Here is a 24,258-nt window from a genome sequence, read left to right on the forward strand (position 1 = left end):
TCATCAAATGACATGGTTTTGTTCCACGAGTCAAGAATATAAAAAGACAGTCAGTTATCAGAGTAATACTGTCGTAGTTGCAAGTGGTGGCACAAGTTAACTGCTGTAGCCTGCTAAGACTGGCACAGCACAAGAGGCATCAGACTAAACGGCATGTAAGCCGAAACTGCCATGAGATGGACAAAAGATTGGTAGTGCTATCTAGTAACAAAGTGGCAAACTCATAAACACCTACGATTAGAGCAAAATTACGGAGCTGTGTGTATACATTAGCGCCATATAGCACCCAGGTAATAGGCAAAATGGAAGTTCAAAAATAGTAAATCACCCTTTTTGCAGGTAGTTTTAAAATACAGGCTTACAGTGACAGTTGAATAAGGAAAACAGACATTCCTGATGCTACTGTGAGGAAAAATTCCAAAAATTAATCAGTTCTAAGAAACGGCTCTAAACCTCAAAAGAAGTTTTTGTTAAACTACTGCAGTTGTTTGTTAAGAATAAAACCGTCTTTACACGACAGGTGTTTGAAAATTTCCAGCTCTTAAAGGATATTGAGTTATAGACCTTTTTTTTTTTTTTTTCTTGGAGTGTAGGATACTGACATCTTGCACTTCCTTGGATTTATGGCCGGTGATTAACAAGTGGTCAGCAATGGATGAATTACAAATATTAGTAATCTTTTTTCCTAGATGTTATCTAGATCTTACAGGTATAGATCTCCCTGTCTGTCCTATGTAATAGGCCAGACAAGTCACAGATGATTTTATAAACTCCTGACTTTTGCAAATGAGACTGTGTTGAATCCTGACTGTGAATAAGATTTTTTTTCGTGAATTGTTTGTGGAAAAAGCTACTTTGCAATCATATTTGTTTTGCAGAAGACGTTGTTTTATATTAGAGACAGGTCCAATAAATGGTATAGAAATAAAATTTTCAATTTCAGTTATTAGTGGAAAGGCCCAGAGTGGTGATTCTGTTCTTCATTATATTGCTTTTTAAAAATGTTACTTACTATGTTGGGTTCGTAGCCATTATTAACTGCAACAGTTTCGGTAAAATTTTTTCTGCCTCAAGACTTTAATCGGATAAGGAAATAGAAATAGCTCTAAGGACAGGTGAATGAAAAAGGAATTACTTTTGAATACAATATGGGAAAGGCAGTGATCAATGTCTTACAAATATTTACTATTAAAAACAAGCTTGATCACAATTTATTTATCAAGGTGACCGGTTTCGACCACTACTGTGGTCATCTTCAGACCATTTCTGTTGGAGAATCACTAGAAACCGGTCACCTTGATAAATAAATCATGATCAAGACTGTTTTTAATAGTAAATATTTGAATGAAAAAGGCTTTTTTGTGAGACTGGGGGTTTGTTGAAGTAAAAGGTGCTATTTGATCAGTGCAAGTTTGTTTGTGGAAGATATTAAAGGAAATTTTATCATCTACTATTGTCAGAGTAAGGTGTAGGTAGTGTAATTGCTGGAATTTGTTTCCAAGCTCACAGGTGGCAGTAATTTTTTTCGTGAAGTTCATTGAAGATTTTGAATAGGTGATCAGTCCCATTGTTTGGTCCTCTATAAATAATCAGAATATTGTCAACATATCTAGAATATGATATAATGCCTAAGGAAACAGCTGAAAAATTTTTAAAAAACTTTTCTTCTAGGGAATTTATAAAAATGTCTGCTAGGATTCCTGCAAATGGTTTTCCCATTGCAAGACCATCAGGTATAACTCCCCATTGATCTTGAAATAATTATATTTAATACAATTTGAAACAAATTCATGAAATCAGTAATTTGTCAGAAATATCTTTTTTGAAGAGTTGTAAATTTTTTTCTGCTATGTCCAACGCTGTTTTGACTGCCACATTTTCATAGAGATTTTTGATGTCGAAAGAAATTAACATAGTACCTTGATCACAATGTATGTCTCTAATTTTATTGGCTAAGTTTTGACTGTTGGAGATAGAAAAATCATTCTGGAAAACAAAAGATTTTTTTTTTCTCAAGTTGTCATACAGATAGCTAGGTCATGATAGGCACTATTCCTACTATTCGAAATGGGACGTACAGGCTGTACTAATTTATGAACTTTAAATTGTACACATAACATTGGAGCTTGAGAGGTCATGTTAATTAACTGCCTTTTTTTGGTAAGATTTAAGTTAAAATTTTTCATCGTTAACTGTGGCTCTGATATCCTTTTGCAAAACAGAGGTGGGATCCTCATGAAGCTCAGAAATATCATTTTCCTCAAAAAACTCCAAGGTTTTCGTAACTTATTCTTGCTTTTTAGCAATGAGTGGCATTCCCTTTATCAGACTTCATTATTTAAGCATTATTTACTTTAACTTTATTATTAATGACTTTAATTATGTTTTTATCATTACTAACAGGATTTTGGGAAGCAGTCACAAATATATACCTACAGCTGTGTAATTTTGCTCTTGTCGTAGGTGTTTATAAGTTTGCCGTTTTGTTACTAGATGGCACTACTAATCCTCGTGTGCATCTCATGGCAGTGTCAGCTTACATGCCATGCACTCTGATGCCTCTTGTGCTGTGTGTGTGCTGGTCTTAGCTAGCTATAGCAGATAACTTGTGCCACTGCTTGCAACTATGATTGTATTATTCTTATAACTGTTTGTCTTTTTTATTATGACCTATACATGTCATTTGATGATAGCATTATTGCTGAAAATTTAAAAGTTGTCATGCGAGTTCATGTAAGTACAGTTTCCTGGTTTTTATTTGAGAATTTCCACATATGTAACTATTTCATGTATATTACCTGTACCTTGTATAATTTTCTAGGTAACGTTTACTATTCTGATGAAAATAGTCTTAGAGCTAACGAAACCAGAAACCTGGTTAATGTGCTCTTTTTTAAAAAAAAGAGTTGTGTGCAACCAGTTGGCTGACTGTTACATTTTATACATGCGCTTTACTATCGTCATCTGTATGTACACACACATTGTGCAAACCACTGTGCAGTGCTTGATGTCTTACTCGATTTAAATACTGAGTGAGACAAAGAATTTGTAAGTGGCCTAATCTCTTACCATAATCCGTAGTTGTGGGAGTGTAATGGTCACACACACTTCTTTGAGTACAGGTTCTCAGTCAACAGACTTTGCGAAGAAATAAATTGTCTTTTGTATGGTTATTTATGACTGTTGCTATGTACCCAAGGTCTGTTGAATTTAAAATAAGGAAATAAAACAAGAAATGCAAATTATGCTCTAGCCTGACACCATCTCACTCAAACATGGTCCTCAAAAGAACAAAATGTTTGCTCTTAAATACTACTGTCTACAAGAAATTATTTAACTTCTTGCAGTTACTTCTATCAATATGTGTAGTTCATTTATAATATTAATAGTTCAGGCTTCAAGACTCTGTAACTAAAAGTCTAAGAAGCTGATTTTGCGTAGGGCATTGTATGGATAACAGGTGGGAGATAGTGAATGTTGTGTCAGATATGGTGGACAGCTGTGAATAGAGAATAAGCAGTCCCAGGCCAAGGCAAAACAAAACCAAATCCACTTTGCATCGGTCTTGTAGCAAGCGGCAAAGTGATCAGCATTTGTTCAGTGGTGTTGCTGAAATTTATATTCTGGAACTAACCCTTTCAGTCTTAACACTCTGAGTTCACTCAGTGAGTCAACCCCACCTGATCCCAGGTACAATCATCATGGAGAATTTAGATGACGACAATATTACCCCAGGTGGTCAATCCACCACCAGTATCACTGGCACAACTGGTCTTTCAGATTCTGGGGCAGCCTTGTTAAAATGCAATGTGACTCAACAGAACTCTGAGTTCTCTGGCCATCTTAAAACCAAAACAAATAAATTTTTTGCAGCACGTAACATACACTTTTGTAACCAAGTAAACTTCATAAATTGGGAGATATATTAAAAGAAAGGAAGATTCAAATTTTGGCACTTCAAGAAACAAGAATGATGGACAATAACACCATGAATATTGGCAGTTATTGTCTTTCAAAAAGTAAAACTGATAAAAGAATACTTAATAATAAATCACATCTGGGAGTTGCTTTAGCAGTTTTAAAAAAATTTTAAATTCAGTAATGAAGGTAGAACCCATTAACAATAGACTAAGTACAATTTTTCTTAAATGCATAAATAAAGCATACACTTTAATTAATGCCCGTATGTCAATCAATGAGGATAACTGTAAAAAACCTGAAGAAGTTAATGAAGCTTGGGAAACGTCAGAAAGCATCATCTCGAAAATTCCCTCAAACCTTTTTAAAATTTTAATTGTGATTTCAATGCTCAATTAGGTAAAGAGAGAAAGTATAAGAAAACGGTGAGTAGATTTCCTGTGCGTAAATGGACAAACCAAAATGGCCAAAGACTTGTTGACACTTGCAAAAATTTTAGCCTTAAAATTGTATCAACACATTTTAAAAGGAACCCTTCTGAAATTCAAATTGATCATATAGCTATTTCATATGCTAATGACAAATTTTAAATGTTCAGGTTAGGAAAGGGACTGATACTGATTCTGACCATCATTTAACATGAATAAAAGTAAAACGTCAACCTCAACCCCAAAAACTCTTCGAAACCGAACAAAATGTTATCCCAAAATTTGACACCACTAAAATAACCCTAACATAACTCTAACAAGCAAACTTGACACAAAAACAATCCAACAGTTGGTAAAAGAAAAGTTCATCAAAATAGCACAAAATTTAATTCCACTTTGAAAGAAACAAAAACACCCTTGGAGGAACATGGATTGTGAAACAGCCATTCAGAAATTGGATTAGTAACAAATATGTACAACACCTTTCTACCTGTAAGAAAAGAAACAGCTAAATTAATCCAACAGACTGAAAGAAACTATGAAAATGCCCAACTGTTAGAAACTGAAAAAGAATTCCAAAAGAGTAACTTATATAAAAACATTCTAAACAAAACTACCCAGTTACCAACCTCAAAGTCTTTGCTTAAAAAATGAAAATTGCAATTGGGCTCATAATAATCAGGAAAAGTGTAAGGTACTTGCCAATATTTTGGAAAAAGTATTAAACTGTCGAGAACCTGCGAATAAATTCCGACTATTGCAAACTAACACCACCAACCCTAACACTAAAAAATCTGACAATCGAAGTAACTAAACAGATTAAGAGACTAAAAAACAATAAAGCATCTGGAGGAAATGGTATAATTGCAGAACTACTAAAATTAGCTTGCCCGAACACTATAAAAGAGATCACCCAACTGATTGGACATATCTGGCAAATTGAAAAAAATATCTGAGGACTGGAAAACTGCCCTAATTCATCCATTGCATTAAATCAGAATAGAACCAATGTTAATAATTACTGAGGAATCTCTCTGCCCCTGGTCATATACAAAATTCTCTTGCAATGTTTACTTGATTCATCCCAAGTACAGTTAGAACCTAAAATTGGTGAATACCAAGCAGGCTTTAGCCCAAACAGATCCTGTCTGGAACAAATTCTTGATTAAAAACCTATCCTTAGGCACCAAAGGATTTCTACTAACAACATTATGTGTACATTTGTGGATTTTAAAAAGGCCTATGACTCAGTTGATCATGAATCTCTTTTCCGAATTTTAAAGCAATGAGGGCTATATAATAAAACTCTAACACTGATTAAGGAAACTTTAACAGACACTAGCTCTAAAGTTAAATTCATGGGCAAATTTCTGAACCATTTGATATAAAGACTGGTGTTAGACAGGCAGATGGACTCTCCCCTTTACTGTTTAACTGTGTTTTGGAAAAGGTAGTTACAGAAAGGTGAGAGCAAAAGTAATCAAAACATAGATCAATCAATTAAGTTGGGTAGATGTAATATTAGAGTAGACTGCCTCACCTGTGCAGATGATCTGGAAATTTTAACTAAGAGTATTACCACAGCTTGAAACCAGATTGAAATTCTTAAAGAAGTTACAGAAAAAGTAGGACTACAAATATCATTCGAAAAATGGAATAAGTGACGTACAACAAACGAGCACCAAAGTTTTTTAACACAAAATATGGAAAAATAAAGAGTTTCTCAATTTAAATACCTGGGGGGAAATCATACAAGAAAATGGTCTGGAAAGAAACTGCAGACGAAATTCGCTGTCAAAAAATGGCAACTGCATTCAGATTAATTTCCTAAATTCAGTAAACTGTAATCAAACCTGACTGTCTTTATGGAGCAGAAACTTTAATTTTAAATTGAAAGAAGATATTCAAAAGAAAGGTAGAAAGAAAGATTGTTAGGAAAATATTAGGCCCCAAAATTACTGATGGAGACACTTATACGCAAAGAAGTAATAACGAAATAGAATAATACACGTACATGGTGACATGACAAAATGAAGACTTTAATTTTATGGTCACATTAAACGAATGGGATCTACTAGGTTGACAAAACAAAGAGTAGAATTCTACTAAAACAGAAGTTAAGCCAAAACTGAGCCAATTAAATGGATTGCAGTGACTGAGAAGGATCTTAAAGTACCCACTATAATTCAGGCCAACAATACAGATAGAAAAACATTCACACAAAAGAAAGTTGGTCAGAGAGGAAACTAGAAAACAGACTGGAACACTGTAGTCTGATGAAAGAAAGAGACTTCATTCTGAAAGGATGAAACTAATTTAGACACAAAGGAAGGTTAACCATCAAAAGCGACATTGATTGCACTTAGCATGGTCCCACTGGGCTCATACATGACTGTTTTATTATTATTATTATTATTATTATTATTATTATTATCATCTTTATTAGTCTTTTTCTTTAATTGCTTGCATCATTTTTAAGTCTGTGGCTTCTGTCTTGCTAGTTACACTGTTTGACATTTGCTGTCACTAAAGACTTCGAAGTGCTACTAGAATGTGCCCTCATACATTTCACTTATTTGTCAAACAATGGAAATTCCAGGTTGGGGTGACAACAATATTAGGAAAAAGACGGATTCCCTGTAAAGATGTCCCATTGAATTGCAGACTGACAATGAAAAAACTGTTGTACATTATAGCTTTCAGCCAAAGCCTTTTTCAGCAAAGAAAATACATAAGCAAGCATTCCTCATGCACACATGACCACTACCACCTGCAGCTCCAACTGTAGCTCTGTCGGAGCTTTGACCTATAATGTGTAACAGAATTTTTGTTGTCTGTCTGCAACTTAACGGGTCCACTTTGTGGGAGTAGCAATTTATATATTTGTGATATTTTGTATGAAAACATGGTCAACATTTAAGTGATAATCCGTTTCATGCCATACATTCTGAGGCATAAGTGGAGTCGCCAAAATAAGCACTTCGAAATGCGCAGTTGGAAATCTGGTGCTGGTTTTGGCCAAGGAGGCACAAGCGCAGTGTCTTTCATAGAAACCCAAAAAATAAATCCACAACTGTTAGGGCGAGAGATCTAGGTGACCAAGAACAGAACATTGTGTTGTCACGTCAAGTATGACCAAGTCAACAGTTTGGAAGATGCTGATTTAAAAATGTGCCCCATATTACAGTTCACTGCATTTCTACAGAGATTGAAACTCTCCTTTACATTCTCTGTATTTCTAATCAGTGTAGTGCTATGCATTAAATAGTGATAGCTGTTGAACTGCCTTGTATGTAGATGAGCATACTGTGTGTGTGAAACAGCTGCTTTTATTGCTTCAAAATAGATCACAGCCAAGAGAAAAATTACAGCTGGAAGGCTGTGGTGGTGGTGGTGGTTGTTGTTGTTGTTGTTGTTGTTGTTGTTAATTCTGTTCAATAAAATATATTTCAAGAAACCAGCACAATCTATATATGCCATTAACTCTTTTTGCTAGCCAAATTGTGAGGTCACAATTGTTTGCAGCACACGTCCAGTTCAGACTTTCGCCATACCATGGAAGTGGGTTAGTGTAAGTTTTCAGTTCACCTGTAAAGGAGAAGTACTGCTGCAGGTTTTCATGACCAAGGTTTCAGTTGCAGTAAGGACTGTCATTATGTTCCAGTGAGTGTAGTATGCTTTGCAGAAGCAGCAAATAGGTCAATACAGTTCATGTATCTATATGAGTGGTATCTGTTCTTTCAAAAGAACAGACACCATTTGTGTGTTTCATTCCAAGGCCAGACTATGTTCAGAAATGAGAAATTCCAATCTCTACCACATCTGGGCAGTGAAAGAATTCATTAGCAACAAACAAAAATCTGTACCAAGGTCGGGAGTTGAGCCAGAGTCTCCTGCTTACTAGGCAGTTGCATTAACCATCTATACCACTTTGACATAATAGTTTGGCACAACTGGATGGACTATCCGGGCATGCCTCCCCCCCCCCCCCCCTCCTCACTGCAAATTCCTGTTTGCCACATACTATCAGTCGCACCCTGGCCTTGGTACAAATTTTCATTTGTCGCCAGTGAATTATTTTATTGCCAGAATGTGCCAGGGATAGGAATTTTTCCTTTCTGATCATAATGCAGTTCATCTGATGTATTTACTTCTAGGAAGATCTTTCAACATTTTTTATGATAATACACTATTGCTGCATTTCTACATATGACCATGACTTTCACTACTTGAGTTTAAAAATCATAATAATGTGGAATCAGTAAATATGTGTCATTAAATAATTATAATAAACATCCATCTAAAATGCACTGTAATATGCACTGTAATATTGCTACTCACCACATGGAGGAGGCCTTGACCTACAGGTAGGACAATGAAAAAGACTGCAAAAATAGTTAAGCTTTCAGTTAGTCCTTCAAAGTGGAAAACACACACACACATATTCGCAGAAGCACAACACGCACACACACTTGACCAGTCACCAGGTGCTCGGGCCTGACTGTTACTGAATCTGGCATGAGCAGCAATCTGATGGACTGAGTAGTGGGGGTAAGGAGCTGGCATGGCATGGGGAAGGATAGCAGGGTAGGGGTAAGGGAAGATGCTAGTGCTGTCTGTGGGAGCTTTAAGGGAGTGTGTGGGCACTGGATAGGTCTGTTAGGTACTATGTTGGGAGGCTGTGATGAAGGGAATGTGGGAGGCAGGGAAAAGGAGGAGGGGGGGGGGGAGAAAGGTGAGGAGAGAAGGGAAAGGGCTTGTAGGTGAGTTGATAGAAGAGCTATGTAGTATTGGAGTGGGAGCGGGGAAGGAGATAAGTGGGTGGAGAGTAGAGACTAATGAAGGTTGAGGTGAGAGGGTTACAGGAGAGGGAGAGTACCCACATGTGCATTTCAGAAAATCTGGTGGTAGGTAGGAAGAAACCAGATGGTGGAGGCTATGAAGCCTTTCATTAAAGTAAAGCAACTAGGTACTCCAGCTGCCTATTGGTCATTCATGTAGACAGACAGCTTCTTCATTGCAATGCCCACGCAGAAAATGACACTTTGTTGCAGCTTAGTTGGTAGATCACATGGCTGCTTTCACAGGTGGCCCTGCCTATGGTGGGGTAGGAAATGCCTGTGAGAGGACTGCAGTAGGTGGTAGTGAGAGGATGTATGAGGCAGGTCTTGAATTTAGTTCTGTTGCAGGGATATGAGCCATGAGGCAAGGGGTTAGGAGCATGGGTGGAATAGTAATGGACAAGAATATTATATAGATTCGGTGGGTGGAGGAATACCAGTGAGGGAAGGGTCAAAGCCCTGACAGAGGATGTCCTTGGAGGTTCTGAGTGAAAAAGAGGAATATTCTTTTGTAGCTGGACAGTGCTTCTGTCAGAGGAGGTAGGTTGTGGCAGAGACAAGGGAGCTCTGTTTCTGAAGAAGGTTGGAAGAGTAATTTTGGTCTGTTTTGGCACCAGTAAGACACTGGGCATACTTGGAGAGGGATTGCTTGTCAGTACAGATACTATGATGACTGGGAACTAGGCTGTATGGAAGAGATGTCTGGTTATGGAATGGATGACAGTTGCCAAACTGGAGGTATTATTGGTGGTCGGCAGGCTTGATGTGAACAGATGTACTGATGCAGCCATCCTTGAGGAGGACCAGTTGAAGTGGATGGGTGAGAAGGTATGGATGCTGTGGAGGAATGTGGATAGGGTGTTTTTCCCTTGGTCCAGAGCATGATGATATCCTCACTGAACGTGATCCAAGTGAGGGGTTTGGGATTCTTGGTGATAAGGAAGGTTCCTCTAGATGGTCCATGAATAGGTTGGCATAGGATGGTGTCATGCATGCCCATTGCTGTACCACTAATTTGTTTGTAGGTGATGCCTTCAAAGAAGAAGTATTTGTGGGTAAGGATATAGTTAATCATAGTTACCAGGAAGGAGGGTATGGGCCTGGAGGCATTTGGGTATTGAGAAAATCAGTGTTAAAAGCAGCAAGGCTGTGGACATTAGGGATGTTAGTGTAGAGATTGGTGGCATCAATAGTGACAAGCAGGGCTCCTTGCGGTTAAGAACTGGAACTGTGGAGAGTAAGTGGAGGAAATAGTTGGTGTATTTTATATAGTAGAATAAGTTGCAGCTAATAGCCTGAAGGTGTTGACCAACAAGAGTGGAAATTCTCTTTGTTAGGGCACAGTGACCAGCTACAATGCTGCTTCCTGGGTGGTAGGGTCTATGAACTTTTGGAAGGATGTAAAAGGTAGGGGAACAGGGAATGTTGGGGAGGGTGAGGGGAGAGACAGACAGAGGGGAGATGTTCTGGGCTGGAGTGGAAGATTTTAGTAGGGGCTGGAGATCTGCGGGGTTTATGGAGTGGGTCACTGGCAGGGTTTGTAGGGTACTTATCTGATAACTAATGGAGCCCCTCTATCATGTAATCCTGATGGTTCGTAGCCACAGTGACGGGGCCTTTGTCGGCAGGTTTTTAGGTGGTGAATTGCAGTTCTTTTGACAGATGCAAGGTTGGTGTCCATGCTGAGTGATTTGGGGAGCGATGATAAGGCAAAGTTTGAGGTTAGGAAATTGTGGAAAGCTAATGGGAGAGGAGGAAACTGAATTAGGCAGGGTTCAGTATTGGTTTTAGATTAACTGATTAATAGGGTTAGTGACAGAATTGTTTTCACTGTGTTTCTCCCAGTTGCACTGTGGTGTTCTGCCACCCGTAAACCTACGTATATCCTTGACTGTCCATATTCTACTCCTGCTCCCAACCCCTTGCCTTGTGGCTCATATCCCTGCCATAGACCTGAATGCAAGACCTGTCCCATTCATCCTCCCATTGCCACCTACGCCAATCCTGTCACAGCCATCTACTACCCCATCAATGGATAGTAGATGCTTTCACCTGAGAAAGCAGCCATTTGAGCTACTAGCTAAACTGCAAACACTGTGTAGCTTTCTACATGTATGTGGCAACTAACAAGTTGTCCACCCACATGAATGAACACCACTAAACTGCAACCAACAAACAGCTGGGCCACCCAGTTGCTGACCATGCTGCCCAACACAATGTGCTTCACTTTAATGATAGCTTCACAGCCATTGTCACCAGGATTCTTCCTATCAATACCAGCTTTTCTGAACTGAGCATGAGGAAACTCTCCCTGCAATATATCCTTCTTTACTGTAACCCTCTGGCCTCAGCCATTGCTAATCCCTGCCCTCCACCCATCTACTATCCTGCTCCCACTCTAGTACCAAACCCCTTCTATTCTGCCAATACATCTACAAGCCCTTTCACTTTCTTTCTTCTCTCCTATTCTTTTCCTCCTCTCTTCTCCCCCCCCCCCCCCCCCCCCCCCACCACCACCACAGAACTGTTTGGACTACACTGACAATGGCTTAGGTGACATACCATAGATAAAAAGAATATTTACTTTGACAATTGTTGCCCATTCTGTGCTAAACATTCCCTCTACAGCAACAGATTATGCTGGTAGGATTAGTTTTCACACAGCTCCCCTTGCTATGTTTGGGGCTTATCTGCTGAATGCTTTCCTTGAAAGTAGCTGAGTTAGTTTTTATGTAAATAGTTTCATTTTCCATGAGGATATCATGACTGTAAGTTTTGCACAATGCATCCCCCTATCACATGATCTATTGTCTGTTTTTTATATTCTGCTGCTCTTTTTTCCTTTCTACTTTCTTCATTTTTATGGGTTTTTTCCTTGTACATTTTCACCTTCTCATTTCTGTGCATCTGTGTTCTTTGATTTCTTTCCATTTTTCTGTGTTCTTTGACTTCTTTCCAGTTTGTATTATTTGCTTTTAAGTGATTTTAGTTTACCATTATTCCCCTTTGGCACTCCTTTAAGGGGAATATATCTTTACTTGTTACTGTGTGCTGTGTGTTTTGTTCACAAGGAAATAATTGAAAAGTTCAGGAAGTTAAACATTCAGTGTCTTTTCTGTCCTGCTATAGTTTCTACTGTGTTGGTGATTAGAAGTAAATATTGTCTTTCATTTTATGTAGTTCCCCATATTTAGCAATTTCTGTTATATTTTGCCTACTGTTCGGAGAGCTATGATTTAAATTACAATAAGCCATTGGTATTATACTGTAGACTTTTCAGATTAATGAAGTAAACTATTGAAATCCTTTTCTAAGTAATTGATTTGGCAGTTATTGTATAAAATTTTGAAGTACAGTTCATAATAGATTCCTGCATTTCAGATGGCTTGTTCCACAATCCGTTATGGGCCAGGAGTCACACAGGAAATTGGAATGGATATGGCCAATATGAATGCAAAGAAAGTTTGTTTGATGACTGATCCAAACATTGCAAAACTCCCTTCCATCCGAACAGCAATGGATTCATTAACCAAGCATGGTATCAATTTTGAAGTATTTGATAGAGTCAGAGTTGAACCAACAGACAAAAGGTACGGAATATATTTCTAGTATTATTCCTTAGCGTTAGGCTGAAGTACCTCATTATTAAATTGTTGCTTGACAGTTTGCAGGATGCAATAAACTTCGCGAAAGCAGGGCAGTTTGATGCTTTTGTTGCAGTTGGTGGTGGTTCTGTTATGGACACTTGCAAAGCTGCAAATCTGTATTCTTCCAACCCTGAAGCAGACTTCTTGGATTATGTTAATGAACCCATAGGGAAAGGAAAACCTGTCAACTTTCCACTGAAACCTTTTGTAGCAGGTGAGGTGCAGTAAATAAATTTTTTGTTACTTCAGAGCACTTTTAATAACTGATATTTATATGTAACAGTGGTATACACTGAAGCCTTCAGATAGCTTTCCATCTGACCTGTTTTTCTTTTTTGCCACAACTGTAGTGCCAACAACTGCTGGTACTGGAAGTGAAACTACGGGTGTGAGTATTTTTGATTATGAGCCTCTGAAAGCCAAGACTGGGATAGCTCACAGGGCTATTCGCCCAACAATGGGACTTGTAGATCCGCTGCATACCTTGACAATGCCAGAGAGAGTATGTGTTTACAGCGGGTATGTTACTGTGGTACAAGGCAGCACTAGAAGTAGCGCCTCACTGTGTTTGATTTTCGTGTTGTCAGTTGTCATCCCGAATCTTTCTCTTTCAATTCTGTTAATTTAATGTGTTCTTGGCCTTACCTTCTCATCATTGTGTGTTTTGTGCTTTCATTTTACTACTCCAAGTTCTCTGCCATTCATGTTTTTATGTTGACCCCACCTGGAATTCCCCACTATCAATTATAACTACTGTAAATTAGTACTGGAATAAAAATTCAGTTATTTCCGTAATTATAAACTGAAGATACTCCAAAGGAACGCCAGAAAGATAAGGAAACTCAAGCTTCCCAATGGTGTCAGCCTCTTGCTGATAGGGCAGCAGGCATGGTAGCTATTGACACAGACTAACTTCCATTCTGCATCAGCCAACTCACTAAAAGTGTTACCCTGGAACAAGCTGTTAAGGTGTAGGTGACAGCCAGCTAGTTAGTTCTCAATACCCCACACAAAAAATTAGCTGTAGAAGATGATAAATGAACCTGCAAAAAGACAATAGTGCCTGATGCATAACTTAGTACATGCAATAGAGAAACCTACCCCAGTCAGAAAATGTGTAATGAATACAGACTATGCTGACAATACAATGTAAATGTAATATGAAACCTTATTGATGCTAAACTAAAGCAAAAATAGATGCTTCCAGGGAGGAGATAGAAAAAGTCTTTAAAGTGTAATGCTTTATTCTATCATCATTACGGCTGTTATCTGGTATCTTATAGACTTACATGTAAACCTGTGAAGGGCTGAGCAGCCTATTAAACCTTCTCAAATGTTAGCCTTTGCCTAAACAATGGTAATCACTGTGAGATCAGCTCTTTATCACACAGCCTACAGAGATAACATTTTTCATGAATCATCTTATCCATCACAGCTTCTTGACCCAAGTGGTCTCTTGATATGTAATTTTTTGCAGCTCTCAGGAGCATATGCAGTTCTGGTTTTATTTCTTCTCCTTTGAACCACACCTGTCACCTCATATCCTACATTTAACTTGGGAAAATGTTTTTGGGATTGGCACTAAAATGATTTACTTTTCTAAATTACAAAATTTCTTTCTTAACATTCTTATTTTTGCAATAACTGTGAAACAGTGCTTCATTGTATTTCATGTCTATATTCTGGAATACTTCCTGACTATTCTCTTAGATAATTGTGTAGTTGTTTGGCTACATTCATGGTTGGTTCATTGTGAATGGGTTCTTCTAGAGGAGAACAATTTGTGTATCGCACATCATTAAGGAAATAATACATGCACCAGGACTCGATTAATAAAGGAGTGGGCACCCTTCAGCCTGGCACAGTGCTGCAGATCAGCACAGAACGGGTGCATAGAACTTGCTAAAAGCGTTGGAAAGAATTTTTTTTCATTTGCCAAACAATGAAAGGGTGCAGATGGGTGGTGGCAGACCTGTACTCAGTTACCTATTCTAAAGCTAGAATTGGCACCAGTTGTATTTTACTGGTGCATTTTCCACAGTGATTAGATATTTTTAAGGCTGCATCTCTGTAGATAAAGTTCAGTTGGTATAGTGAGCAGACACAGTCCACTCCAGAAACAGTGCTTCAGATGCTGACTGAGTTTGAGATACCTTGTATTTCATTAACTATGTAGATATTTAGGACCATTAACTTAAATGTTTAGTGATATCATTTGTTAAATATTGGTTTCCATTCACGTTTCTATCAGTGATGTCTTGCCACAAATAATACATATTACTATACCCTGAAAAATGGATTGTTGTCTTCCATCTTGCTTCAAATCAGTCTGTCCAACTACAGAGGTTAATGTGCAATACAATATCTAACATACTGTGAACCACATTCCTTCAGTCTAACAAAAAATAACAACATGCCATGTAAATTTCAATTATTATCACAGAATGAAACAGTTTTCTGGAATTTTGATTGCCAAGTCCAACAATCCATTCAGCATTCAGTAGGTATAGTTGTTTGAGCTGCTCACATAAAACCCTTACAAAACTGTTGATCACTTATGACAAGTTGACTTTTCCTTCTTTCAGTGCAACCAATTTACTGCTAAATCTAAACAGAATAGAAATTCACATACAAAACTTTCTGTTTTAGACTCACCACCATTTCCCTAAATTGGCTTGCTCAGTTGTTCAGGTAGCTCCTTCAGTAAGGCCACAGCAGAATCTTCCCATCTTCTTCTCTGACAATGTGACTGCTGCTCCCCTTTTTACTGTAGCTAACCTTCCTTCCAAGTGTAATGTGTGTGTTTATTGTTGACTTACATGTGTGTGCGTTGTGAGAGAGAGATATTTTGATTTCATTGTTTGCTGTTGAGTTCCTTATCAGTTTCTTCTGCCACACTTATATTACCTTTTTTTATATAAAAACTGTGATTTTCAGCATAATATAGTTGGAAATTTTTTAATTCACACAGATTTCTTTTACAGGTTTGATGTCTTGTGCCATGCACTTGAATCATTCACAGCTGTCCCTTACACAGAACGAAAACCACGCCCTCCAAATCCTATTCAGCGCCCTGCTTATCAAGGCCAGAATCCAATATCAGATGTTTGGGCTAAATATGCATTGCAGGTCATGCAGAAATATTTTAAAAGGTAAGGAATATTAGGTTAATGTAAATGGCAGGGAAGATAAAAGCCAAAAACTATAATATTATAATTTATAAAAAAAGGTGGTCAAATTGAAGCCAAGAGAAGACATAAACAGAGAGAAATCATCATAATAAAATAAGGGAAATAAGAGCTGACCTGGAAAGATGCAAGTGTTAATTTTTTTTTGCACCCTGTTAGAGATTGGAGTAGTAGAGAATTATCGTGAAATGGTGCAATGAATCCTCTGCTGGGCACTTACATGGATACTCTGCAAATCACATTTAAGTGTAGATAATACTGTTATTGTTTGTTAGCAAAATATAATCTAGTAAATTGGAAGTGAAGTATTATATCAGAATAACACAATAAACATCCAAAATACTTAAATGATTTATTCACAATGATACTGTTTCACAGTAGCATTTCACAATCCGTAGCAATTGCACAAGTCCAGGGCACTCCAGTTCACATCCGAATAGCTGAGACAGGATCCTAAGTTCCACAGGGTTCCTAGTATATGCAGTGACTAGTACGAGTGAAGGCAGGCATAGGACTGGCTGTACAATGCTGTTGCAGTGGCCTATATACCACCCTGGTAGTCTGGGAATACGGCGTGTGGTGGCGCAAGGGGCCGAGTGGAGACTTGCTTCCACCTTGCGACACCAGCCTTCTAGTGGTCATCTTGAAAGCTTCCTATGCAGCTGTGTGACTGGCCACGCTTTGCACGTGTTGACATCCGCTGCTGTTGGGGGTCACTGAGTGATGGTGGATACCACAGAAAGTTGTTACTATTTAAAATACCTTTTCAGGGTGTATACGGCCCGGGAAAACTGTGAGATCTGGGGAAAACCCAGGAATTTTTTCATCCCGGAGAAAACTGGGAGAAACCCGGGAATTGAATAATTCTGGGAATTTTTCATTGTTTTGGTTTTCAGTTAAATTTTTGTGATTTTTGACTGATAAGAACCAGTACTCTAACAAAGGATATTATTGTATCCCGCTACTGCAGAATGATACTGCAGCAACAAAACATGAACGGGAGGAAACAAAAGAAAATAAAACTTAAGTAGCAAAGGAAATGCACTGTATACAACAACAAAACAGTGCTCATACAAGCGTCTGCCAACAGTAAAGTGTGTAAAAGGCTTTTTGAACACTATGCAATGCTTTATAACAACAAATTGCCTCTGATGAGTGTGACATGACAACTGTTTAAATTAGATTTGTTTGAGAAGTTGCGGGCAGGCTCTTGCGCATGCGCATTTGAGTCGCGTATGAGTAATACCATCTCCCACTTCTGGTTACAGAAGTGTGGCTGGGCGCCACTACTTAATATTGCCCCTGTTCGGAAATATCGTAGATCTGGGGTTGATGCACAGAGCAGTCGGAGTTGTGTTGGGGAGGTGGGTCATCTCCACATGACCTGTGTTTAAGTTCAGTGATTTTGTTGTTTCCTCTTTGTTTATTGTTCTCGCGTTAAATGTTAACAAAACGGATTTTTGTGGCCGGGAGCTAACAAAATGAATTAAAATAAGTTCGCATAATTACGGCAGGCCAAAATGGTTCAAATGGCTCTGAGCACTATGGGACTCAACTGCTGAGGTCATTAGTCCCCTAGAACTTAGAACTAGTTAAACCTAACTAACCTAAGGACATCACAAACATCCATGCCCGAGGCAGGATTCGAACCTGCGACCGTAGCTGTCTTGCGGTTCCAGACTGCAGCGCCTTTAACCGCACGGCCACTTCGGCCGGCACGGCAGGCCAAAATATGTTAATAGTTTCAGATTTCATTTCCACCTTTGACAGTCAAGCATTAATTGCCTTACAGAACAATGAAGTTATTTTTCCGCTTTGCTAAAGAGCTTTGGCTTTTATTAATCCTTTCTACTGAGACAGTCAATTTATTTGAAACGAAGTGTTTAATTTCACACTATTGGCTAGTTTCAACTGTTCGCTGCATTTCAAGTGCTTGTATGGCATTATGCTATAATAAAGAACCGAACATGGAGCACTGGTACTCCAAGAAAATTTACGTATGGATGTGCCTTTTAAGCCGAATTATGCATTTCAGTATGGTTCGTGAAATACCGACGCTCTTGAAGTATCCTTTGATGTCTTGTTTCTTTTATGACATAATGTAAGATCTTTTAATGTTTTACATGTACGAACATATGGGCATCCTGAGTCATCATAGCTGTGCAAGTGCGGTGACACAAGTTATCTGGCGCTTTCTTGCAACTGCTGAAATGAACCTATTTCTAACAGGTTGCGGGAAAATATTGCGAATGGTGGTTTGAAAAGCGTTACATTCAAAGCAGATTTCCTTTTACCCAAGATGAACTATGCACAATGAATTTCTTAAATCACAAAGCGTTTGATTTTCATTTAAAGATCAACTCTTTGAGGATGACCATTTAGAAGAATTTAGAGCCTAGAAGATGAGACATTTGCGTCATTATTAAAAATTTTACTGGCACATTTGTGTGATGTATCTTAAAGTGTAACACACACACAAAAAAAAAAAAAATCAACATTGTATGTGGAAGCTTAGCTTCTCTTCCAACTTGTTAATCTTTGAGACCAATATTATATGTGAATGCTATGTATATTAATTTAAACCATTAACTTTTCTTATTTGTGTGTTCGCGCTACTTAAGTGATCTTGCTATTGGCTGACTACATCACGTGTCCTATTGCTGTCATCAGCTCGCGACATCACGTGAATGAGCTATGACGCTTACAAAAGCGCATCACACTCTCTATTTCAATGCTTTGGAAAGTGACATGCGTTGTTTGGTGGAATTCAAATTCATACCTTTGTAATACGAAAATATGCAGCGCACATGTTGCTGCACATCAAAGGTTTTTCAAAACGTGTTTTCCCGCGTGAGTTTTGTTTTCTGAAGTGCCGGGAAATTCTACGTCAGTATATAAAACCATAAACATTCAAAGGATTGATGAGTTTTACAGTGCTGAATAAGAGAATACTGTCACTTAACACGGAAAAAGTGTATTTTCACCCGGGAGAAACTGTAATTTTAACCGGGAAATCCGGGAAAAATCTGGGAAGTCTTTTTCCTTGTTCACGTATACACCCTGCTTTTGTTTATCATCTGTTGGTAGCTTAATTTTTAATTGATTTAGCAGAAATTTTACTTGATTAAATTGGTACTGTGAAAGATGATTAATCTGGAGTCATTGGGGATGCCCTGTCCAAATTTTTGAAAGGTTGAATTATAGAAATGTTTTCTAAAGGAGTTATCTGAAGCTGCAATTAGGAGTATACCATACAATGTGTCTAGAACCTGGATAAAAACTGGATGTACTGCAATATTATGTGAAATACTGAAGAGTACATTTAATTTAAAAGCAACTAATGTAATGATATCACAATAATGATCAATAATATTTTAAACAAATTAAAGTTACAATACATCTTCAGAGATTACATAATTTTTTTGGAGAATGATATGGATTTCTCCCGTTATTTACTGCTGATATCTTGATGTACAATGATATGATGCACAGTATCTAAAGAGGCACTACTACCTGAAGTTGATACCAAGAAAATATTTTCATTTGCCGTATGTTTTGATAATTTCAGGATGTCCATTATTAAAGTTCCAGTTTAAAAATGCTGTAGAAAGAGAACCACTGCTCAGAATGATGCTGGATTTGAACGGCATATTATTGATGCAGGGGAAATGACAATGATAAAAAAAATTAATGAAAATTTGACCAATAAATGATGCAGTAAGTGTCAGAATATGCACACAAACAGCCACGCAGCACATGGTTGTTCCTCAGTTTGTATCTGAGATTCTCAACATGACTGTCTCCATGTAGTATCACAAGCTGCTGGTAAAGCTCTTTTACAGGAACAGTGACTGTGCATCAGCAGTAGTACAGAAGTTCTGGACACTCAAGGTATGAAAAAAGGCATTGGATTGAAGTCTGCTCAGGGAGTGGAGAAAATTATTTAAAAAATGCGAAATGGCAGGTTTTTTTAACTGCAGTGTGGCAGAGGGTGGAAAGCAGTTGATCTGATATCTGTCAAGGATGTGGACAGCCACAGCATTGCAGGAGGAGTCAAGCGGTGGCATGTAAACACGCAGTGCATGGGGAATTGTCAGAACAATGGACATGTTTGTGAGCGTGGTGCATAAAATCCTACAAAATATTCTCCATAGCTATCCATACAAAATCGCCCGTGTTCAAGAGTTGCTTCCTGCTGACCTTCCAGCAAAAGAAACACTCACCTCCAAGGACATGTCAGTATGCAGAATTGCAGAATATGGGCAACAGGAAATCTGTACACACATAACCAATACCACTTCATTCTGCAAAGGTGTGTGTGTGGTGAAGGTTGATAGCATTGTGTATCATAGGGCCATATTTTTTTGAGGAGATTAGACCTGTGTGTCTTGTTACCTTTACCATCACTGGTAAATTCTGCGAGTCTTTTGTGCACCTTCTGCATTCCAACCCTTCAACAGTGTAGCTGTATGGGTAGGATCATTTTATACAAGATGGCGCACCTCTGCCCATTGCACAGCCAGTGATGTGGCTGCTGCAGAGGCATTTTGAAAATGCTGGAATTATCAGCCATCATTTCCCTACAGCGTGGCTACCCAGGTCACCTGATGTTAATCTGTGCGACTTCTAGCTGTGGGATTATCTGAAAGATGTGTTCTGTGCTCCAATTAAGACCATGGGTGAATTGAAAGTACACATCATGTATCGTATTCTGAATGTGACCCCTGAGATACACCGAACTGTTGTGGAACATGCTGTTTCTTGATTTTATCTTGTGGCAGAAAATGGTGGACAGCATATTGAACATGTCTTATGCAGGTGTTACGAAAATTAGAAACTGATGTGATATTGATTTTTATGCAGCTTCTGCTCCCAGGACACGTAAAAACTGATGTCAGTTTGCTTTTTATGTGAATTTTGGCCTCAGGGAAATTAAAAACAAATTTTCCCCATCTAATGTGGTACAACCTTGTTTCAGTGAAAGGGCTTTTCTAACACTGCCACAACTGTTGCCTGCAGAACGTGTGAAGCAATGCACATTGAATAGTATGAATGGTGTAATATGCTACTCAAACCATTGCAATCATATTGCGATTCAGCTGTTATTTGTAGCTGACCTCATTTACTTGAAGATACTTACAGTGCTACCTCTTAGTAAAATTTTCTTTAAATTTTGTTTCATGATCTTTTCCTGCTTCAGTAACATGCTGTTCAATTTCATGCCATTCTGGGTAGTGGTTCTCTTTCTGTAGCATTTTGATACTGGAACTTTAATTATGGACACCATTTATTTAAAGAAGGAACTTATTTTTGGTTGATTCTACATCTACATCTATAACCTGCAAACAGCTATGAAGTCCATGGTTGAGGGTATGTCCCACTGTACCTGTTATTAGGATCTTTTCCCATTCCAGTCACATAAGGAGCATTTGAAGAATTATTGTTTAAATGCCTCTGTGCACAATGTAATTATTTAATCTTGTCCTTATGATCCCTATGTGAGTAGTACATAAGGAGTCGTAGTGTATTCAGAGTCATAAAATTGAAGCCTGTTCTTGAAGCTTTGTAAGTAGGCTTTCTTGGGATGGTTTCCATCTATCTTCAAGAGACGGCCAGTTCAGTTTCTTCTGCATCTCTCTGACATTCTCCCACAGGTCGAACAAACCTATGACCATTCATGCTGCCCTTCTATGTATTATATGTTCAATATCCCTCTTTGTCCTGTTTAGTATGCATCCCATATGCTTGAGCAATATTCTAGAGTGGGTCACATGAGTGATCTGTAAGCAATGTCCTTTGTAGAAACTGAAGTCTACCATGTGCTTCACCCATGACTGAGTCTATGTGATCATTCCATTTCATATCTCCACAAAGTGCAACATCCAGGTATTTGTATGAGTTGGCCAATTCCAACTGTGACTTATTGATATTATAGTCAAGAAATACATATACTGTTTTGTTTTGTGAAGTACACAGTTTTACATTTCTGAACATTTAAAGCAAGTTCTCAATCCTTGCAGCATTTAGAAATCTTATCAGGGTCTTACTAATAATAATGTCCACAATGTCATTGATGTACAACATGAACAACAAGGGTCCCAACACTGTGCTCTGTTGTTTTATCAATTTTTGTCATGTCTCTTTTAATGTAAATTAATAATTTTGATAATTTGGATTAATGTTCAAAATTTCCCTATGTTTGATAGCTAAAACATTGGTTTGTTACCTGTACACTCATTGATATTTTTGATTTCCTCTTCTCCGCTGTAAATGCCTTGTGCCTGGTCTGTTATTTAGTCCTCAGTCAGGATTTGGTTGCCAAAACATTCTCCATCTTTATACAGCAAGTTATGAACATCCTTTGTTCTTCTATGCTTGTAACTCCAAATGTTACCTGGAAATCCAAATTTTCTTTTCCTATTCCTTAAAGACCAAACTGTGTTCCTTGGTTGAAGAAAACCATACATTCATAAAGTTACTTGGGTCTGTACAGATGCTTGATCATAGGCTGCATCAGTGAAGTAGTGTTTGGAGAGGGAAACATGAATTTATTCAGTCCATTGTCACTACACAATAAGGGGGTTAAGGAGCTTTGCCTAAAATCAATAATACTTTCACATATTTAGGTTTAAATTTTAACTTTCCAACAAGAATTTTTGAACTTAAAGGATGAAGTTTTCCCGGGACTAGTAAGAGACCACTCTGTGTGGTAAATTGAGTTTTTAGGAGTCGTAATCATAAACAGTAATGAGCAGGATAGTGATAGTGTGCTGTTAATACAATAACAGAGTACATTTATGTTTTCCCTATCTTTTTTTTAATGTATACCCTGCCTTGTTCCACATAACTGAAGTTTCTCCTTGATTGGATTCATGGAACTGGGTGGGGGGGGGTGGATGGAAGCGTGAACGAACAAGGCAATCAACACTTAAGTGTGTGGATGAGTCAACTTGTCATGCTCTGCCACTACTAAGTGCTAAGGACATGTTTTTAAAATGGCCCCTGAGTTTTCCTTATGCACTATTGACACTATTACACATCCCATTCTGCTGACCCTCCCATGATCTGGACGAGTTACTTGCATATCTTGCTGAATGGAAAAGTATCAAGTATTTATTGCACCACATACATGCCTCTCCGCATGCTATCATTTGCAAAAAATCCTCATTTTGGTACCTTGAACAATTTTTGATACATGACGGTGGTGGTGGTGGTGGTGGTGGTGGTGGTGGTGGTGGTGGTGGTGGTGACGACGACGACAACGACACGGCTCCTGATACTCAGGGACAGGAGTGGAGACATCGCAAGTGATTGTCCATGGGATATAAAAACCAATAACAAAATGAGATGACATTCTGCTCTCAATTTTAAATAAAGTTTTGTTATTTTATATGCATTTCATACACTGCAATGTATGAGGTAAGATCAATGCTACTCGAAGTTTACAACATGCATTTTTACTTGTACAAATTCTTCAGAGTTTTGTGCAGCAATCTACTTAAGTTGATGCAGCACTGTAAATATGACAAATAATGAAAATAAATTCAGCCTTTTATTGAGCAAAGGTATCAGCCTGTCAGATGGGGAAAAGAAGAAAAAAAAATCACTGAATAGTTTCCTGAAAATGGGAAGTTTTTCATAGTAACCAGAACGCCATCTCTCAGCATAGGTGCCATCTCTCAGCCTAGATAGCAGTGTTAGGTGAGCAGTGCAGTGACAACAGAGCCGCACTCAGCATGGAATGCAGAGAGCTCACACTTTTTTTCTGTTAAAGATATTGTGTCAATTATGGAAGCTGAACATTACTAGCTGTGAAACATAGTTGGCCTTATTCCTGTGCACATTTTTCTATTGCAGCCTGCAGTTCATCTCCTCTTGCAGGAAATGTGATGAAAGTGTTCTTTGTACAGGGTGTGCACATCATCATAAATGTTCAGTTTTGGTACAGTTATCAGCTTTAGTTTTTTCAGCTAGTTCATTCTGTTTTAGCACAAAGTCCAAAGTTTTATTTTGATTTTTCCTAATGTCATAAAAAGCTTATTTACCAGTGCCAGACTCAATCATAATATTCTGGGCAGAATCATTCGCCTGTATTTTATCACACACTATCATGCTATAATCGAAAAGTAACTGTATTTACTCCTGACATTTGTCTCAGTTACTACTTTGTACTATATGATTAAATTTAACTCATCATATTGGCATCAGTAAGCAAACTGAGCAAGGTTTGACTTAG

General features: G+C 38.1%; 1 protein-coding gene across 1 annotated transcript in view; it reads left to right on the top strand.

The window, feature by feature from the left end:
* The window catches only part of LOC126465225 (hydroxyacid-oxoacid transhydrogenase, mitochondrial), a 74,613-nt gene that overhangs the window by 19,284 nt on the left and 31,071 nt on the right, over window positions 1-24,258 (top strand). The window contains exons 3-6 of the mRNA XM_050096290.1: window positions 12,569-12,777; window positions 12,852-13,048; window positions 13,185-13,353; window positions 15,819-15,986. Of these exons, the coding sequence (XP_049952247.1) occupies window positions 12,569-12,777; window positions 12,852-13,048; window positions 13,185-13,353; window positions 15,819-15,986 (743 nt within the window). The remainder of the gene's footprint in view (window positions 1-12,568; window positions 12,778-12,851; window positions 13,049-13,184; window positions 13,354-15,818; window positions 15,987-24,258) is intronic.

The sequence above is a fragment of the Schistocerca serialis genome, chromosome 1 (genome assembly GCF_023864345.2).
Source record: "Schistocerca serialis cubense isolate TAMUIC-IGC-003099 chromosome 1, iqSchSeri2.2, whole genome shotgun sequence".
NCBI classification, from domain to species: Eukaryota; Metazoa; Arthropoda; class Insecta; order Orthoptera; family Acrididae; genus Schistocerca; species Schistocerca serialis.